The sequence below is a fragment of the Drosophila takahashii genome, chromosome 2R, assembly GCF_030179915.1.
Source record: "Drosophila takahashii strain IR98-3 E-12201 chromosome 2R, DtakHiC1v2, whole genome shotgun sequence".
NCBI lineage: Eukaryota > Metazoa > Arthropoda > Insecta > Diptera > Drosophilidae > Drosophila > Drosophila takahashii.
In genome coordinates this window covers 37,238,628-37,255,339 of record NC_091679.1, presented here as the reverse complement: position 1 = coordinate 37,255,339, position 16,712 = coordinate 37,238,628, and the positions used below count along the sequence as shown (strand labels likewise).

The following is a 16,712-nucleotide window of genomic DNA, read 5'->3' as shown; positions in this document are numbered from 1 at the left end:
ATATCAGATTGTAGCCGGATGCAATTACGAATCAATTAATGGATGCACTATCGATGGGCGGCAGGTGCAAGACAGGACATCATAAATAATCCCCGGACACTGGACACTGATAAATCGTTGACAAATGGCGTTACAAACGGACGAAAGTCCCACCGACCCGTTTAAAGAACACGGTCGTTGTGAACCATCATCCGGTCGCACCGAACCATTACCATTTAAAATAGATTAAAAATCGTCGCAGGTGAAGCGGGTTAGTTCTATGCAGCATCCGACATCATTTGCTGCAGCTGCCAGCCGCATCCTCGTCCACTTCCTCCCTGCTCACATGATAATTTATCAAGTGCTGGCGCCGCTGCAGTGGACACCGCTTCCTCGACCTCCTTCCGGACTTCCGCCACTGATCCTGGAGAGCCTATCAAAAGGACATTAGGCGTGCCGCTCCGTTGACAAGTTGGCTTGCCTGCGAACAAGAGAAGTAAGTGAAAAAGCGTCGGTTAATGCGCCAAGGCCAATGGAAAAATATGAGCTGGCCTCATGGTTGCAAAAGTAATAGGTACTCTTTTTTTGCTCTACTATTTTTTGGGTTCTTTATGGCCGCACACTTGACTAGGCAGCGCCGCCTCCTGCACTTCCTCTAATGGCACGGAAATGGCCGTATAAATCTCATTTGTAATCGCAAAGCTGGAAAAAACTATCGCCAGACAAGCGAACCCCAGCCTAAAGTAGGCAGCCCGAATAATGGAGAACTTGCCGCGCAAGAGTTGCAAACTTTGCGGCGCTGCCACTCGAAACTAAGTCAATAAAAAATATAACCCAAATGGTGGTGCAGTGGGTCGGTCGGTGGTTCGGCGGGAATGCAATAACAAGGCGGCATATTTTCGACGACTTAGCGACTGTCGTCGCCACTGCCACTGAAAACTGAAAGCCGAATGCCGCTTCCGTTTTGGTATTAAGCCATCGAAACTTTTATTGATTTAGGGGCTTTCGTTGCGTTCCAGCGAGCATTTCAGTTGACAGGTCTGCTGGAGACAACAGCCGAAAAATACAAAAAATAACCACTTTGCATAGCCAAAAGTTTAAGACAGGACTGGGCCTTAAATCATGAAAAATGTGTGGCAATTATCTTAGTGCTTTATTAATCCCAAAAAAAAAATGCAATTCAAAAGTATTAAAGTGATAATAAATGAAGAAAACTATTATGAATTTAAGAAGAATAAACAAACAGAGAAGAAGAACTTCAGGATTTGTTTATAAGTTTATAATTGTTAAACACATGATTATCAGAAGGTAAAGAAACATCTATCTAATTTTTAATAATTTGTTGACCTTAATTTGAGTTTCTCACTTTAATGCTGGAAAATTAGTAGTAATTCATAGAAAAACTAAAAATTATTAAGTATTATTGTACATTAAAATATGAAAATTGCTGTTTACATATGATTTCTTTAATTTTAAACCTTCATATTAGCTGATTCTATTTTTTCTCCGTGTTTTTGACGCTGGTACCCAGCTAAGGAGTTCAAACAAAAACAGGACCCAACACCTGCACGACAATTTTTGACCAAATATTTGCCGAGTACCTCAAACAACGCCCCTTTCCCGGAGCCAATTGTGTCTCCTTTCTTGGCTGCTGATGTTGTTGTTGTTGTCTGGCGCAACAAAAAATCAATTTCGGGCACATTACCAAGCCAGGCAACTTGATTTTATTATTTACTCGTATTTGCCGTTTGACAGATTCGCCTGGCTGCCTTCAAAAAAAAAAAAAACAAAAATTTGAAGCGCAGTCGGGGAAAATCGGAAAGGCGAGCGGGGCTTTAAAATTGCCCAAGGGGGCCCAAGTAAAATGACTGCAGTGCGCCTTTCGCAAGGAGCAGATAAATCGAAATAATAAGAAAGAACAAGCTCAACAGCACAGAAAAAAAAAGAAAAACAGTCAAGCAGACACAGAAAACGAAGCGAAATCCATGTATGTTTGCTCACAAATCTTGGGCAAATAAAGCTGGAAAATTCAGCAGGGAAAAGTGGGAAAAGCGGGTAAGTGCGGCTGGATTTTACGTTTTCATTAGAGACTGTCTCGGGGAATCCTTTGCCTTTGCCAGCGAGAGATCCAAGTTTACTGCAACTTTATCCTATTTTACAAACTACTTTAGGCAATTGATTGTGTGTGTGCTCGAGTGTGTGCGAGTGTGAGTGTGGGTATCTAAGTATCTGAGTATCTGTGTATCTAAAAGGTGCCGGCAACTGAGCCAGCGCTTTTTGATGTCTCTGCTGTGTGCCTTCTTTATTTCTTTCTTCCTTTTTCTTCCTCCACTGCTACTCTTTGCTCTTACACGATTTCATTTACTTTGTGCAGCACAAAGCCTAAGCACTCTATGTGTGGGTGTGAATTGCCGGCTGTAGGTGTGTGTGAGTATCTCCATCTGTACCCCATGTGTGTGTGTGTGTGTGTCTCGGAGGCAATGAAGTGCATTTGAAGCGCACTTGATGCACGTACGGCACGCAGCGTCTTTTTAGACGTATTGTAAATGACTGCAGTGGGCGGCCAAAGGGGGCGTGGCGTGTGAGGACAGCGCGGTTCGTTAGTTTGACACACACCCACCCACAAAAACACACACTTACACATAGTGGAAAGGGGTAAGGGGAAAGGAGAGAGAGCCATACAGACAGACAGGAAGTGAGTGTGTGTGTGGGCGTCTGTTTGATAAGTGGCAGCAATTTTTTTTGCCCCCCGTCAGCTCTTTTACATTTTTCCTTACTTTTCTTTGCTGCACAGCTAGAAAATGTCACCTTAAATGATATGTCTGTCGGTATTATATTGAATCGGAATTAGGATGTTCTGGAACTGAAGTCGAAGCTGAAATAATACAATTAATAAAATAAAATCGTTGCAAAAAGCTGCTAAATCATCGATAGTATTTCGATATTTTTGATAGTTAATTAAGGTTTTTGTTTAATTTGGTTAGTTTTAATTTGTCAACACTTTGGCCAACCTACAGTTCAATCGATTAGATTTAATTGGCTTTAATTAGTCAACAGAAATATAACTTTAAATTTAGTATCGCGAAAAAAAAGACGACAATCGCCTGAAGTAACTATCGATGTTTTTGCACCTCTATTAAAGCTATTTGTTTTTAAGAACTAGATCTTGTATTTGTTATACTGTTTTTTTAACCGTGCACCCCTCTGTTGCTCTTCGTTTTTTTCGTGTTTCTCCGGCTGACACTACGTCATCTCCTTGAACCATCCTTCAACATTCCTCAGCCAGCATCCAGCATACTGGATAACCAGCATTCAGTCGCCAGTCTTCGGTCTTCGTCCTGCAACGGGGGCCACTAATGAAATTGTTAATTTTTGCTAGCAAAGTCACGTACACGATGTGTTGATGACGCTGAAGAGCCGTCGACGCTGATGCCGCTGGCAATTGGCCCGAACCCGGGCCAAGGAAAAGCCAAGGAGGTGGTTGGGGGATGGGCAGTGATGAGGAATGAGGATGCTGGGCTGGGATTGGGATTGCAGGATGGAATGGGCCTACACCACTCATAAGTTAAATGGCCCTTGTAGTTTTTATGGCCTGCCTTCGACAAATTGCTGGCTGGCATATTTATGAGCAACAGTTTTCCATTAGCATTCGATTACTTATGGGGGAAGGAATCCCGCGGAACAAGAAACAAGGAATTTACCCGAAAGTTTCGAGTGATTTGAATGTTGCAGCAGTACGGATAGATAGTACGTGCAACATACTTGCAGGGCGGAAGAGACATCAACAGCCAAAAAGCGAAAAAGTCGCATTGCAGCTATTTCTGTTACGCTTGCCAACTGCTGCCAAAAAGAAGGTCCTGCCATTAATACCGTTTACCTCTTGGTCGTCCTTTTGCCATCCTTGTTCCGCTGCCTTGGCACGTAGCCATTGCAATTGTTGTTCGGTGTTGCATGTTGCTGTTGTTGTTGCTGTATTGCTGTTGCCCAAATGCGAATTACGTATACGCCAAGTGGCCCGCTGGCTGCTTGCCTGACTGTTTCGCCTCAGCTGAGTTCGGTTTGCATTTGTTTGGCATTGCATTTTATTCGGGACTCTTTTCTTTCTCATTTCTTCTACTTCCACTGGCTCCCCTTGTGTTTTTTGTATTTTTATTTGTATTATTTGAGCCATTGTCCTTATGCAGGAGTGCAGAACGAAGCGAAACGAAACGAAAAACGAAACAAAACTGAAGGCGCAATGTGGCCAGCATTCGCTGGCTCCTTTGTTAAGTTTGCATAAATTAGAATGCATGAAATTCACAGAACCAACCGAAACAGCACCAACAATTAAGTGGGATTTGTGGAGCATATGAGCAGGGGCGAATTTAAATTTGAATTTTTATGGCACACTTGCAGGCGGGGATTACAGATGTCGACGTCTTGCTTGGCTGCCATCATCTCATCACTTTCAGCTTTTTTTTTCTATTTTTTCCTATTTTTTCCTGCTCCTGTTTTTTTCAATTTGCAATCTGCCATTAGGATGCGGGAGTCCTGGCCTGCTTACCCGTAATCTCTTTAAATACACAATAAATAATGGCATGGAAATTTTCATGAAAAGCCCAAACCGGAACAATGTGCGATATGTGAGGAAAACGGGGAAAAGGAGGTTAGCTCTCACGTATTTTCGGGGCAATCATGAGCATGCCATAATGCCTGTGACCACGACTATTAAATCAACACGCGGCGCCAGGCCAAAACATTGGCCCAAATGGCAAAACGCTGCCAACAATGTAGCTGTGCTGGCTGTGAATATTACACAAACGTATATAGTATACGTCGTTCACCATATAAACCATGCATGTGCGTATGAAAATATATATTTGCCATGATTTATTATTATTCCGTGCGGTTGTTCTTCTCGTTGCTTTTTTGTTGCTTGTATTCTGCTATTATTTAAATTTTAAATAGCTGCAAAGTGCACACATATACTCGCAACTCCCACTAGAGTGAATTTCGCTGTGGCCATTAAAACGTTTGCCTTTTCAGCTGCCGCTGTTGCTGCTGCCGCTTTTGCTGTTGCTACTTTAGCTGCTGCTGCTGTTGTGTCATTATTATTATCGTTCATTGTTTGCTGGCATGTTGTTGTTTGGCAGCCATTTTGTGGTAAATAGAGTCGTTTAAATGCATACACACACACACAACCACACAGAGCGCTTCAGCTAGCGAGATTTTATAATAACATTCATAATGCAACGTTTGCATGTCATTCGCAACAGCAAAAGCAAAGGCAACTTGCAGCAGGGAAATGCAGTGCAACTGCAGTAAGGACACGCAAATTGTAATTCGTGTAGCATACTTTCCAGGGCACTCGCTTTCGAGTCGAGGGTTAATGCAATCAGAGTACAAGCACACGACAGCTAATGGCATCGGGAATCAGCCGAATCCCGGGGATTTAATAAACTATGCAAAGTTAAAGACTCCGACAGCTTTCAGCTTTCAGTCTTCAGTATTCAGCCTTCGAGCTCAATACATGTCACCCCACCAAACCCCCGATGAGTGTGTGTCTTGGGTGCTTAGAGGATTTTCCGCCTGCCAAATACCAATCATTTGCCAAGAGCTCCATCGATTTTCCTCTCGGCCCGAAAGACAAAAGTTATTAGCGCCCCGAGACAGGAAAGAAAAAAAATATAGAATTACGAGAAGAATAAGGTAGATTTCATTATCATTCTTTAGGCGCACTAACTTCTGGGTGCTGGCTGGATATTGCAGATGCGACTCCAGCTGCAACAGCAGGCAGGGAAATCAGGCCAGAACCAGAGAGCCAGCTAAATCCTAGAAAAGCAGCTGCGTTTTTATTTTTGCACGCTTCGCTGGGACGACGAGAAAAAATAATTGCCATTGTGCCGAGGCAACGAAAATAGAATGGCTGCGAAATAAAACAAATAGAAATTTATTGCCTGGAATTTATGACAATTTTCGTTCCGCCTGCAACCCGAATGCACTCGCATTGCCTGCATGTGGCCTGTAAACTGAAATCAAATGTTTTAAATTAAAAAGTAGGAAAAGGATTGAAAGGAACGAGAAGCTCTCGAGAAGATTTTACGAAGGAAAACAGAGTGAAATTGTCTGAGTTGAGACAGAAAAATAAAATTCATTTTAAAAGTAGTCATTTAGATCAAGAATCAATCGAAATAAAAAGAAAACTAACATGAAGAAAGCTATAAATATTGAGAATAAGAAAGCTGTATAAAAACGTTGTGAAAATAGGAAGTTTTATCTTTAGAATTGAAGGAGGAAACTATTTAAATGCATACTCTAGGTTTTTTTAAGTCACAGAGTATTATTGCAGCTCAGGATTTTATAAATATTTAATAGATCTATTTCCAAATTAATTAAAGATAAACTTGTAGCAAAATCAGTATTCTTTATGGCTTTTTAAAATTCTAAAGACAGCTTTATATCTATAGATTATGAAGTCGTCTAAAAACTTTCCTTCCTAGTTTAAAAACCTGACTTATTCCTTCATAAGCGAGACCTGTCCGATAATTACGGCAGCAATCCGTAGCAGACCTTAAATGCTTTTTCATTTCGCCTGGTTTTCAAGATGGCCCTGGCTGGGATTTGCTGGCACATGTTCAAGTGCTATTCCCTTGGCCCGGGGTGTGCCATTCTTTTTGTCTTTTCGCTTCCGCTGCTGGTGGCTGGTGGCGAATTCAGCTGCCAAGTGCCAAAGTTCTGCCAGGCGGCACTTAAAATGCATTTTGCTTCTTGGCCAGTGCCCATAGCCATCACCATTCCCATCTACCATATTCCGTCGCCCAGCGTCTAATTCGATTAAAATGTTGTAAATTATTGCACTTGCAACGGAGGCAATGCCACCACCGCATGTCTGTATGTCTTGGCCATATTATATAATGCCTTATTGAATTTGCAATTCGAGGGGAGAAATAAGAGGAGGAAAACTGCTCCCTTGAAAATGGAAAATGTGTTTTCAATGAACGTTTTTGTGCGTTCGCCCATAAATCTCTGCCGATGGCCAGGCCAAAGGACATACATAACATACACACTCCTTGGCTCCTTGAAATGGAATTGCAATTCCCTGGCATTGGCAGACGAATCGAGCAACTACATCCACATTCAATTGCCAAATAAATGCGTATGGTCGTAACTTAAAAATCAATTTTGCCTCATCGCAGCAGCAGCAGCAGGCAGCATACATAATGCATCCATTCATTTAGTCATTTACGCTTTTGAAGTATGACAGGAATGATATTGGGAACTGAAACTGGGACTTCGACTGGGACATGGGGAATATCAAAATTGTTCTGAGCCCGGCAATCAAATGTGGTAATTTAATTTATTGTTTATTTGCCATGAATCACAGGAGGATGGCGAATAAGGAAAGGGAAGAAGAAAAGAAGGAGCATCTGCGGCATAAATAAATAATTTGTGTCCTTCTGCTGCTGCTGCAGTCATAAACAGAGCCAGTCAGAGTCAGATACCGAGTCAAATTGATATTAATGATTGTTTGTTTGGGCATCCTCCGGGCAAGTTACCCCTTACCTGAATCCAGGATCCAGCATTCAGCATCCGCAATCCAAAGAGATTCCCAGGGGACTCAGCAAGTCTTATCTGCAAATATCAGAGTGATGGACAAACGGAAATTAGTGGAATATTCAGTGATTACACGCATCGCATTAAGCGGACGGACGACGGCTGCTTTTGTTGCGGTCAGCCATCGAAAAGTCAATCAACTTAATTACAAATAAATAAATATTTTAATTAAAAATCAATCACAATCGTTTGGGGGCAACAGAGAGTGGAAATTAAAATTCAATTAAGTGCGGCGAAGTGTTGGCTTCTGTAGGTGCGAATAATACGCATACGCAGCGTTGTGATTATTCATGTTTCATTGAGCAATTTTCAAGGAAAATATTGCATGCATAAATCATTGCATTGTTTTTAGATACTTGCACCTGGCCAGCGTTTCATTTGCAGTTTCAGTTGCAGCTGCATAATTGTATGCCTGCACGGTATTTATTATTTATCGCCTCGGGAAAGGACGCGAGTGTCCTTTGTGCGCAGCCCGTTGTCCTCGCCAACCGGGCGATAATGGGAGCAAGTAACTTTTAATTTTAATTTAAAATGCAGTTTGCCGTGTGCATGCGTGTGTACTTGCACCACTCAGCCTCACCACCCACTGACCCACCCACTTGTCTGTGTTTATTCACGAAATGAGTTTTAAATTAATGCGATTTTGTTATTTATGAGCCGGTGCCACGCGGCGTATACGCAATGTTAACTTAAAGCCTGCCCATTGACTTGTGCCCATTACGTTTGAGCCCAGATTTTGGCCCATTTCCATCTCTTTCGTTTGCCGTTTCCCCTCTCTCTCTCTCCTTTCTCTCTTTCCCGCACACACAAACAGACGCTTAAACAATTGAACTAATTTCCCAGCCGGCCATTCGAGCCTTTCGCATCGAATTTGGATCTAAATTGCAAACAAATCAATTGCTGGCCGCAAACAGGAAATCACCAAATGCAGTTAGAGCGAGAAAGGGCTAGAAGTGGCAGAAAGAGAGGGCGAAACACGGGCCGAAAGAGACGGAGAGAGCACACAGAGACAGAGAGCTCGCTCAAATTGCATTGCATTTCATTTTCTGTCTGAGTTTAAACTCATTAAATATGCAATAAATATCCGAGCTGCAAAGTGGAAATGAATACATTTGCTGCCTTGACACTGTGTCCCATCCAACATTTTCACCTCTCTCTCTCTGTCTCGCTCATTTGAAATTCTAATTGTTTTGCGAATTCATCAATGAATCCCCGCTCTTTGCTCTCATCTCCGACCCTTCCTTCGATTACATTACCATTGGATTTCCGCAATTGATTTAAATGTATTACGTGAGCCTCAATTTCGAACTCTTTGTTTGCCAATTGATAATAAATTGTAGCTGTCAGTAATTTTAATACCACGTGTCTATCACACGACCACGCCCCCTGGCCGCCCACCTTTGATGGATACGTTTCGTCGTCAATGTATGAGTTTCGTTGGGCAAAAAAATGCCCTAAAATTTGATTGGATTTGATTGCCCAAAAAAATATCTATGGAGCTGTTATAATATGATGCATCACATTTGGAGCGTATGTTGCAATTCAATGAATTTATACAGAAGACTTTCTATGAACAAATTTATTTTATTAAATAAAAAGGTAATAACAAGTTAGAATGGAAACCAGGAATGCAAATATTTGATTGAAACATTCAATTTAAATTGCAGAGATTCAAAATATCAATGGTTTAAAACGAACATATTTAAGGTAAATAAAATTGGACAATTGTATATATCAGAGAAGAAAATATATATCAGTAAAAAGAACAAACACAGTATTTTCCTTAAAATAATGTATTCTGTGAATAACTCTTTACGAAACCCGAAGTATAACAAAGCTTCCATGAAACCGAAATGTAAATGAATTTTTGGAATTTGATTGTTTTAAGTGGAGGAATTGTTGCTCCAGCTTCCGATTCTCAGTCGTGGCTTCCTAGTATTTTCTAGAAATATTTCTTAGAAACCGATAGCTTTCCGGGAGTGCAAAATGTGATTGAAGTGTAAAATTCCCAGAAAACTGAATGTTTTAAGTTAAGGAATTTAACTCCCGATATTCCGAAACAGATTAATGGCTAAGAGGCCTGTCAGTTCCCGCCTGGTCATATGCAAATCGGTGGCGGTATAATTTGGGGAACCTTAAGGCCAAGTTTCGGGCCGCGTCATCCCACGCACTTCCGGCGGCGAAATTTGGAAGCCAAGTGTTTGAGTGTTTGAGTGCGGCACGCAACTCGTGGCGTGTGGCATTCAGTGGGCGGGTGTGGCAGGATGACAGGCGAACGCCTCGAGCGGCACAAGTTGAAACAGCAACGCTTCACTGCAGCTGCTCCATAAATCCGCCATCGCCAGCGACCACGCCCCCTGGGGGCACTGGACATTTCCGCTTCCGCTTGGCCGCAGAAATACAGGGAGAGAGAGACAAAGCGCTCGCAGAGTCAACATTTAGCAAGCCATTTGATACAATCAATGATGTTTTGCCAGGGCAACGAAAATAAACCAAATTGGACGAACTGGGAGAGCCGCCCCAATGCGGAATCTCTTATTTATAATCACTCACATCCGATGGAGCGACCAAGGAAAATGCGGCAGAAAATGCGGAGGAAATGTTTGCTTTTCGGCCTTTTCGGCCTTGGGCGTGATGGCCAAATTATATGGCACTTTAATTTGCGTGTGCCCCGAGCTCGGGTCGCGTTTAATGATGCGTGAGGGAGAAAAATCCACAGTCGCCGTACCAATCCCAAAAGGAACTCAAATGCCAGGAGACACGTGCTGGCGATGGGAAATTAATGGAGCCGCCAAGTTTACAGGAGCCTGCACTAATTAAAACCGACTTGGCCGAAAATGCAGAGCGCTTAGTCGTGTCGGAAAATGTGAAAATGTCGCCAGCAAGCGGCGCCTAAGATCCTTTTCCACCCGAATAAAAAGGAAAACCCCTCAGCTTTATGCAATTATGATAATAACAATGAGGCGTAGTCAACGCCTCTTTGTCTGGCGGAATGTTGCAAAAGTTTTGCGAGTGCATAATTTTCGAAAAAGAGCCTTGGAATCGGAATCTCGGGGATCTGGAATCTTTCGTTTGCAGTTTGCTTTTGGCCAAGACCCCTCCTCTTTCTCTCTCACACATACAGACTCATAATGAAATAATTGCTGCGACAGCCAGGCATTGCCAACAATTTTAATATGGCCGAGAAGAAAGTTTTCTCCTTTTCAGCGCCGACATAATTTAATAAGCAGTCTGTGCGCCTTCTGCTGCTGCACTTTTCGTTTGCCATTCCTTTCAATTTATGTGGCATGCGGAATATTCAATTTTCACACAGAGCACACACACTCATTCCTACTAACGAAAAGCCAAAAACTTCTTTTCGAGCACATTCTTTTCGGGTCGGCTTAACTTAATTGCCGAGAGCTGCAGACCATAAACTTGAGCTTATTGGCAGCCGGATAAACTTGGCTTGTAATTGAGCCCCGAAAACTCGAGAACCCGAAAGCCCGGAAACCCTGGGGCAAACAGATAAAAGCGGGCTCCTTGAGTCGGCCATTTGCAGCTAATAAATTGTGGATGCGATAGGAGATGGCATACACTACATACATACATCGCATACATTGCCTACATATGCATTACATGTGTAATTTGTAACGAAATTAGAAGTTTGGCTGCGGCAAAAAATAACGAAGAGGAATGCAGTTGCAGGGAAATGAACTGAAACTACTGCCTCTTCACTTGCCCAAGACGGATGGCGAAAGTTGAGTCTCTGGCCAGATTAACTTGTAGCCGAGCAAACATGGAAACCCACCCCCCATCCTCATCTTCATCTTCAAATGCAGCTGAAGAAATTGAAAAACTTTTCACTCGTTCTCCGTATCTCAGTGCTCTCCGCATTCTCATCCGTCAGTTGGCAAGAAGGAAAATTGTTGAAAAGAAGCTGAAAAAAAGCAGGAGAAAATTCCACTTGCACACATGCATCTACGCCCTCCGAGCCACGCCCCCTGCTGCACTGGCAACATGTGTTGCTCAACGCCTCTGCTTGTACAACGGCTCGTATACGTTATGTGGCAGGCGATGTACGTTTTGGGTGCTGAAATTACACAACTTGACTGCTATAAAATTCAAATTAACTCCTCGCTCAGCCGAGGCTGCTGGTTTTTCACCCAGTGAGTGTGTTTTATGCTGCCTTCGAAGGGGGAAGGAAAGGTCAAGGGAGAAGGGAAAAGGGAGATGTTAGCCCGGATTCACTCTAATATGAAAAACGAAAACAAATCTTAATTAAAAATTATTGTTGACATTTGGCGCAACGCGCCCAGCACTTTTTCCCCTCCCTTCATACCCTTTCTGCTCGGCACCCTTTTTTATGTCTGCAAGTACAGTTGTCAGTAAAATGATAGTTATGTGTTAGGATCTTAAATAGATTTATTTTTTTCTTTTGAAAAAAAATCGTACAAAATTAAGTTGAACGCCAACCGTTTTGAAATTTTTTTACGATCTTAATGCAGAATGATATTGCATATTTTAGAAATTTTATCGCTTTGTTTTGACCAAAGTTCTAAACTTGTTTGTGTCTCATAAAAATCAAAATAATTAATGAAAAATATATGAAATACATAATTTTACAATCATTTATTTAAATAAAAATCTTAACTAAGCATAAAAGAATTTGAATAATATTTTCAATAACAAACAATTAAATTAGGCAACTATTATATGTGATAATAATTTAAAATAAACTATTCAAAATTTTCTAATATATATTCTTTAGATATAAATAAATATTCGTTAGTTTGAATTTCACTTTTAACTTAAAAGTTTTAAGTGTAGATATATACATTTTTTATTTATTTCAAGATTCCGCTTTTATTTTTCTCCCCCCAGCTGTTTGTGGCTGCGTAATTCAGATGAGTGGGCGGCAAACGAGGCGGCGAAGCAATTAAAAAGCCAGCCAGCGCCTTCAACAAGTGTTCAAATGATACACCACACACACACACACATTAGCCAAAGAATAAATACGCAGAAAATGCGGAAAATACGGGGAAAAAGGCCTAATGTTCCCCCATGGTTTTACGGTGTCCCAGAGGCTGTGGGAATTGCCGAATGCGAAGCCGGGCCAAGGTAAATATTTTATGGCATGCATAAGGTAAGCGACTCGAATTCCGTCATAATTCGCAGGACAGCTCCCTTGAGCACGCGCTCGAAATAAATTGAATAATGGGAGTGGGTAATTCGTAATTCGATTCGCCAGCCACTGTCCCCAAAAGACAATTAAAGTGACTTTAAGTCAACCAAAATGGTGGCCATTTTGAATTTAAAGTCAGCTCTCTAGAACCCCTTAACCCTTTACACCGCCCTCTGGCGGGGAAAACTCAAAAGTTTTGTTGCAACAAAAGTTTTGTTTAACTTTGTTACGCTTCTATTTTTTATGTGATATTAAGAACGCGTTTAACCCCGTTGCCCTCTCTACGTTTTCCGAGCAACTTTTGGGCCAAGCTACACACACATATACCCCATATATAAAGTCATGGTATAGGAAGTATACCATACTATGTACATATAAATGTAGGGCGCCCTCTGTCGCATGCAAATAAACATTCAATATACAAGGAACAAGCAAGTTTTGCTTGTCTTTGTCTTTGTCCTTGTTTTCAATTGGTTTTTATCACTGCATTTTGATTTTCTTCCTCAATGAGTTGCTCAATTGTTTGCCTTGTAGCAACTTGCAACTGGAAACGAGGAACTTGCAACTTGCTACTTGCTACTTGCGACTCGTGGAGCAAGTTTACTTTTATTGCATTGTCGTGCGGTTGCAAGTCGCCGAAAGTATGCTTTTAATTTTCCTGCTGCCTGCATGTTTTCCCGGGGCAAATAGAGATGATACTCAAGGGTTAAGGGGAGAATGCTGCCGAAAAACTTAAGCCATTTTGGAGTGGCGTGGAAAACTTGCAGCTGATTAAGCTCTAAATTATGTGTCACTTAAGGATGCGTTTGCAGGTGAGATCAATTCTCGCACAGACTTCTCGACTTCTCGCAACAAAAGCCATTAAAAGCGAGCGGGAAAATGGCGGAAAACATGCTCAGCACTCCATGCAGTTAGCCCATTAAATTTGCCATTAAAAGCCCGTTCAATTAGTCTCCAGCATGGCAAACACGAAAAACTGGCAACTGGCTGATAAAAGTTTTAGTGCGAATTGTTTGCCATTTAAAAGGCAACTAATTAAAATTAATTGCAATGTAAAAATGGCCGGAATGCTAATCAAATATTTAACCACCGCCAGCGGCAACAACCTGATCATCGCTGTGTCGGCTGGCTAATCTGCAAATGAGGTTGCAAATGATAATTTTAAATAATTTCCAGCCGACGAGGGAGGCCATTTGCATAAATATATATATTTCTACGCAGGACCTTCGCGCTGCGGTGGGAAAATATATAATATTTTTCCGCTTTATTGGCTTCCAAGTGCACGACTTTGGTTTGCTTTTGCCTTCGCCTGGCCTGGCCTGGCCTAAGCTGAAAAACTTTTCCGCAGGCGCTTTTCCGACCGCTTTTCCGACTGCCTATGGCCCTAGTGTATGTATGCAGCAGCGACCTTCGGCGGTGTGAGAAAACGTGCACCTTGCCAACTTGCGAGTGGCACGAAAATAAAAAATACAGAAAAAACAGGCACAAGGCAAAGGGGGCTTATGCAGTTCTCGGTTGCGCCTTAAGCCCAAATTGAAAACTCTCGATATGGAATTATTTACATAATGCCAGCCAGGCGCATCGAGTCAAATGGAGCCGGGCTCATCCCAGCAGGATCCCCGGGATCCCCAAAAATGTTTTGCATACTCTGACAGCTCGCGTTGTTGATTCGCCGAGCGTGCTCGTATTTTACATAACAATTGCTGCCACATATTCCTCCTGCTCCTCCGCCTCCAGCTGCAATCCCCTCTGGAGATTGGAACACAATTGATTTAAATGTTTGCGCACATGTTCCGAGCAGAAGAAAAAGCAAGCGAAAAAATTGCCAAAAATTTCGCCTGGGCTGCTATCCATATATAAAAAAGGAACTCCAACGACGACGTCGTAATATTATGCAAAATGCCAGGCGGAGGCGACGATGCGGATGTGCGGATATTCGCTGGCGAATAAGCGGCTGCGGGGCTGCGGATGCAGATGCAGATGCAATTGTCGCAACATGTCGCCGCTGACTGTTGCAGCCTGCAAATGCAGATGCAGTGGCAATGCAAAATGCCAGGCGAAGGCGACAAGGTGCGGATGTGCGGATGCGAATGCGGATGTCGATGCAGCAGTAGCAATTGCACTGCCAGTTGTATGGGCACGGCGTCAACAACATTTTTCCAACTCAATTACCCGGGCAGCCGCGACGTGTGCGGCATTTGAAAAAGCCAACTCTCAAGCGACAAAAGTTGCCGACGATATTGAATTGAGGAATTGAGGGGTGGCAGTGGAATAGTTTTGACTCCTCGAGTTTTAAAGGCAGTCGAACTTTTACACCTCGAAGTTTCACAAGTCGAATTATTAGACAATTGAATGGTTGGGATCTATTATTTTTTAAGCAAGTTTTATAAATTTAAAAGTTATAAATAAATACTTTTGTAAGTTGATTAGTTTTATTCTTGAAAACAGTAAACTAGTTTCATAGTGTAAATGACTAGCATTCAAATTTTACAAAAATATTTTACAGTTTTTTTAAAGATCTAAAGTATCTTCTAACTTGGTTTTTAATTTTAATAGTTTTCCCTTTTTAAAAGTTTAGAAACTAAAAACAAAGTATAGGAATTCTTTAAAATAATTTTAAATTTGTTCTCCAATTTGTATAACTTGTTATGTCAGGCGTATAATTTTGACTGTATCTTTAAGGTGAGACACGTGCCTGCTACTTCGCTTGATATTTGCCTGCCACAAACAGCAGACAGTCAAACATTCCACACAAACAAACACCTTGCACTAATAAATAAACAGCAAGCAGGCGGGATGATACCCTAAGCCAAACTCCGAACTCCCAACTCCCACTGGCTAATCACTCATATAAATAAAGCCCCCAACAAAGGCGCACCTGCAACTGCCACAACGGCAACTTGCATTTGCTGCAAGGACGACAAGGACAGCCGGGATATTCGCACAGGCTCCCAGGTAACCCAGTTAACCCTTCTCGCCCGTCGTTTGGCATATGTAAATTATGACAGTGCCAAGTCAGGCACTTAACTCGAATCCGTCTGTGCGAAATGTGTGCGGTGTGTCTGTCCGTGTGCACGGATGTCAGTCAGTCAGGCCGGAATATTTGTGCTCAGACCTCGCATCAACATCAACAACATCAGGAGCATCCACATCCACATCAGCATTACCAGGAGCTGGAGCTGCAGGAGCGGCAGGAGCAGGAGCAGATGCATCCTCGCCTGCTGATTACAAAAGTCAACTGGGTGAGCTCCCCTCTTCCGCCCTTTCGCCCCTTTGGCAACCGCACTTTGCGAGTGTTTGCTGGCTGCACTCGAGTGAGCAAATACTTTATTAACACAGTTTTTTGGCCAACGTGTATGCAGAGGGAGAAAAATATGTTGGAAATTTATAATGGGGTTCTTTAAAATATATGTCTTAATTCTTAAATAGAAGTTTTTTTATTTGAATCAATCTAATGGGAATGCATTTTATTAAGTCATAAAAATGGTTGAGTTCGAGGTTGCACATGACAATCTGTAGTCATTTTTAAAATATTTTCAAATGTATTAAAAAGTTATGGGCAAAAATGAAATAGCCGCTAGATGGCGCCAGTAGATTTGAATACTGCATATTCGCATCTCCCTCGCACACCCTTTACGGTTTGGTTTTAAAAACATTTTTCCAATATAAATTTTTTGCCTTGGTTCTCCTAAAGTTGATATCTCCCAGTTCTCCCAGTGCCTGCAATCTAATGAGCAGCCTGCATTTGGTTTTTCTAGTGCTGCTAGAAGTGTTCTTTGCTGTAGTTATAAGCCCAAACTTAAACACTCTGTCGCACTTTTTTTCTAAGCAGTTTGAGGGAATTATAATTGAAACAGAAAGGGCCAATGATGGTATTAGGGAACACGAGACGAGAGCTCGAGAATCGAGCCTCGAGGAGATTTGGATGGAAAGAGTCAACAGAGAATGAGGGCTCTCGACTGGAGTGTCCTTTGAG

The 16,712-nt window shown here is 42.1% G+C and overlaps 1 protein-coding gene across 1 annotated transcript in view; it reads right to left on the bottom strand.

Moving 5' to 3' along the window:
* Positions 1 to 257: 257 nt before the first annotated feature.
* The window catches only part of LOC138912223 (uncharacterized), a 44,650-nt gene continuing 28,195 nt past the window's right edge, over positions 258 to 16,712 (bottom strand). The window contains exon 4 of the mRNA XM_070212120.1: positions 258 to 460. Coding sequence (XP_070068221.1) covers positions 258 to 460 — 203 coding nt within the window. The remainder of the gene's footprint in view (positions 461 to 16,712) is intronic.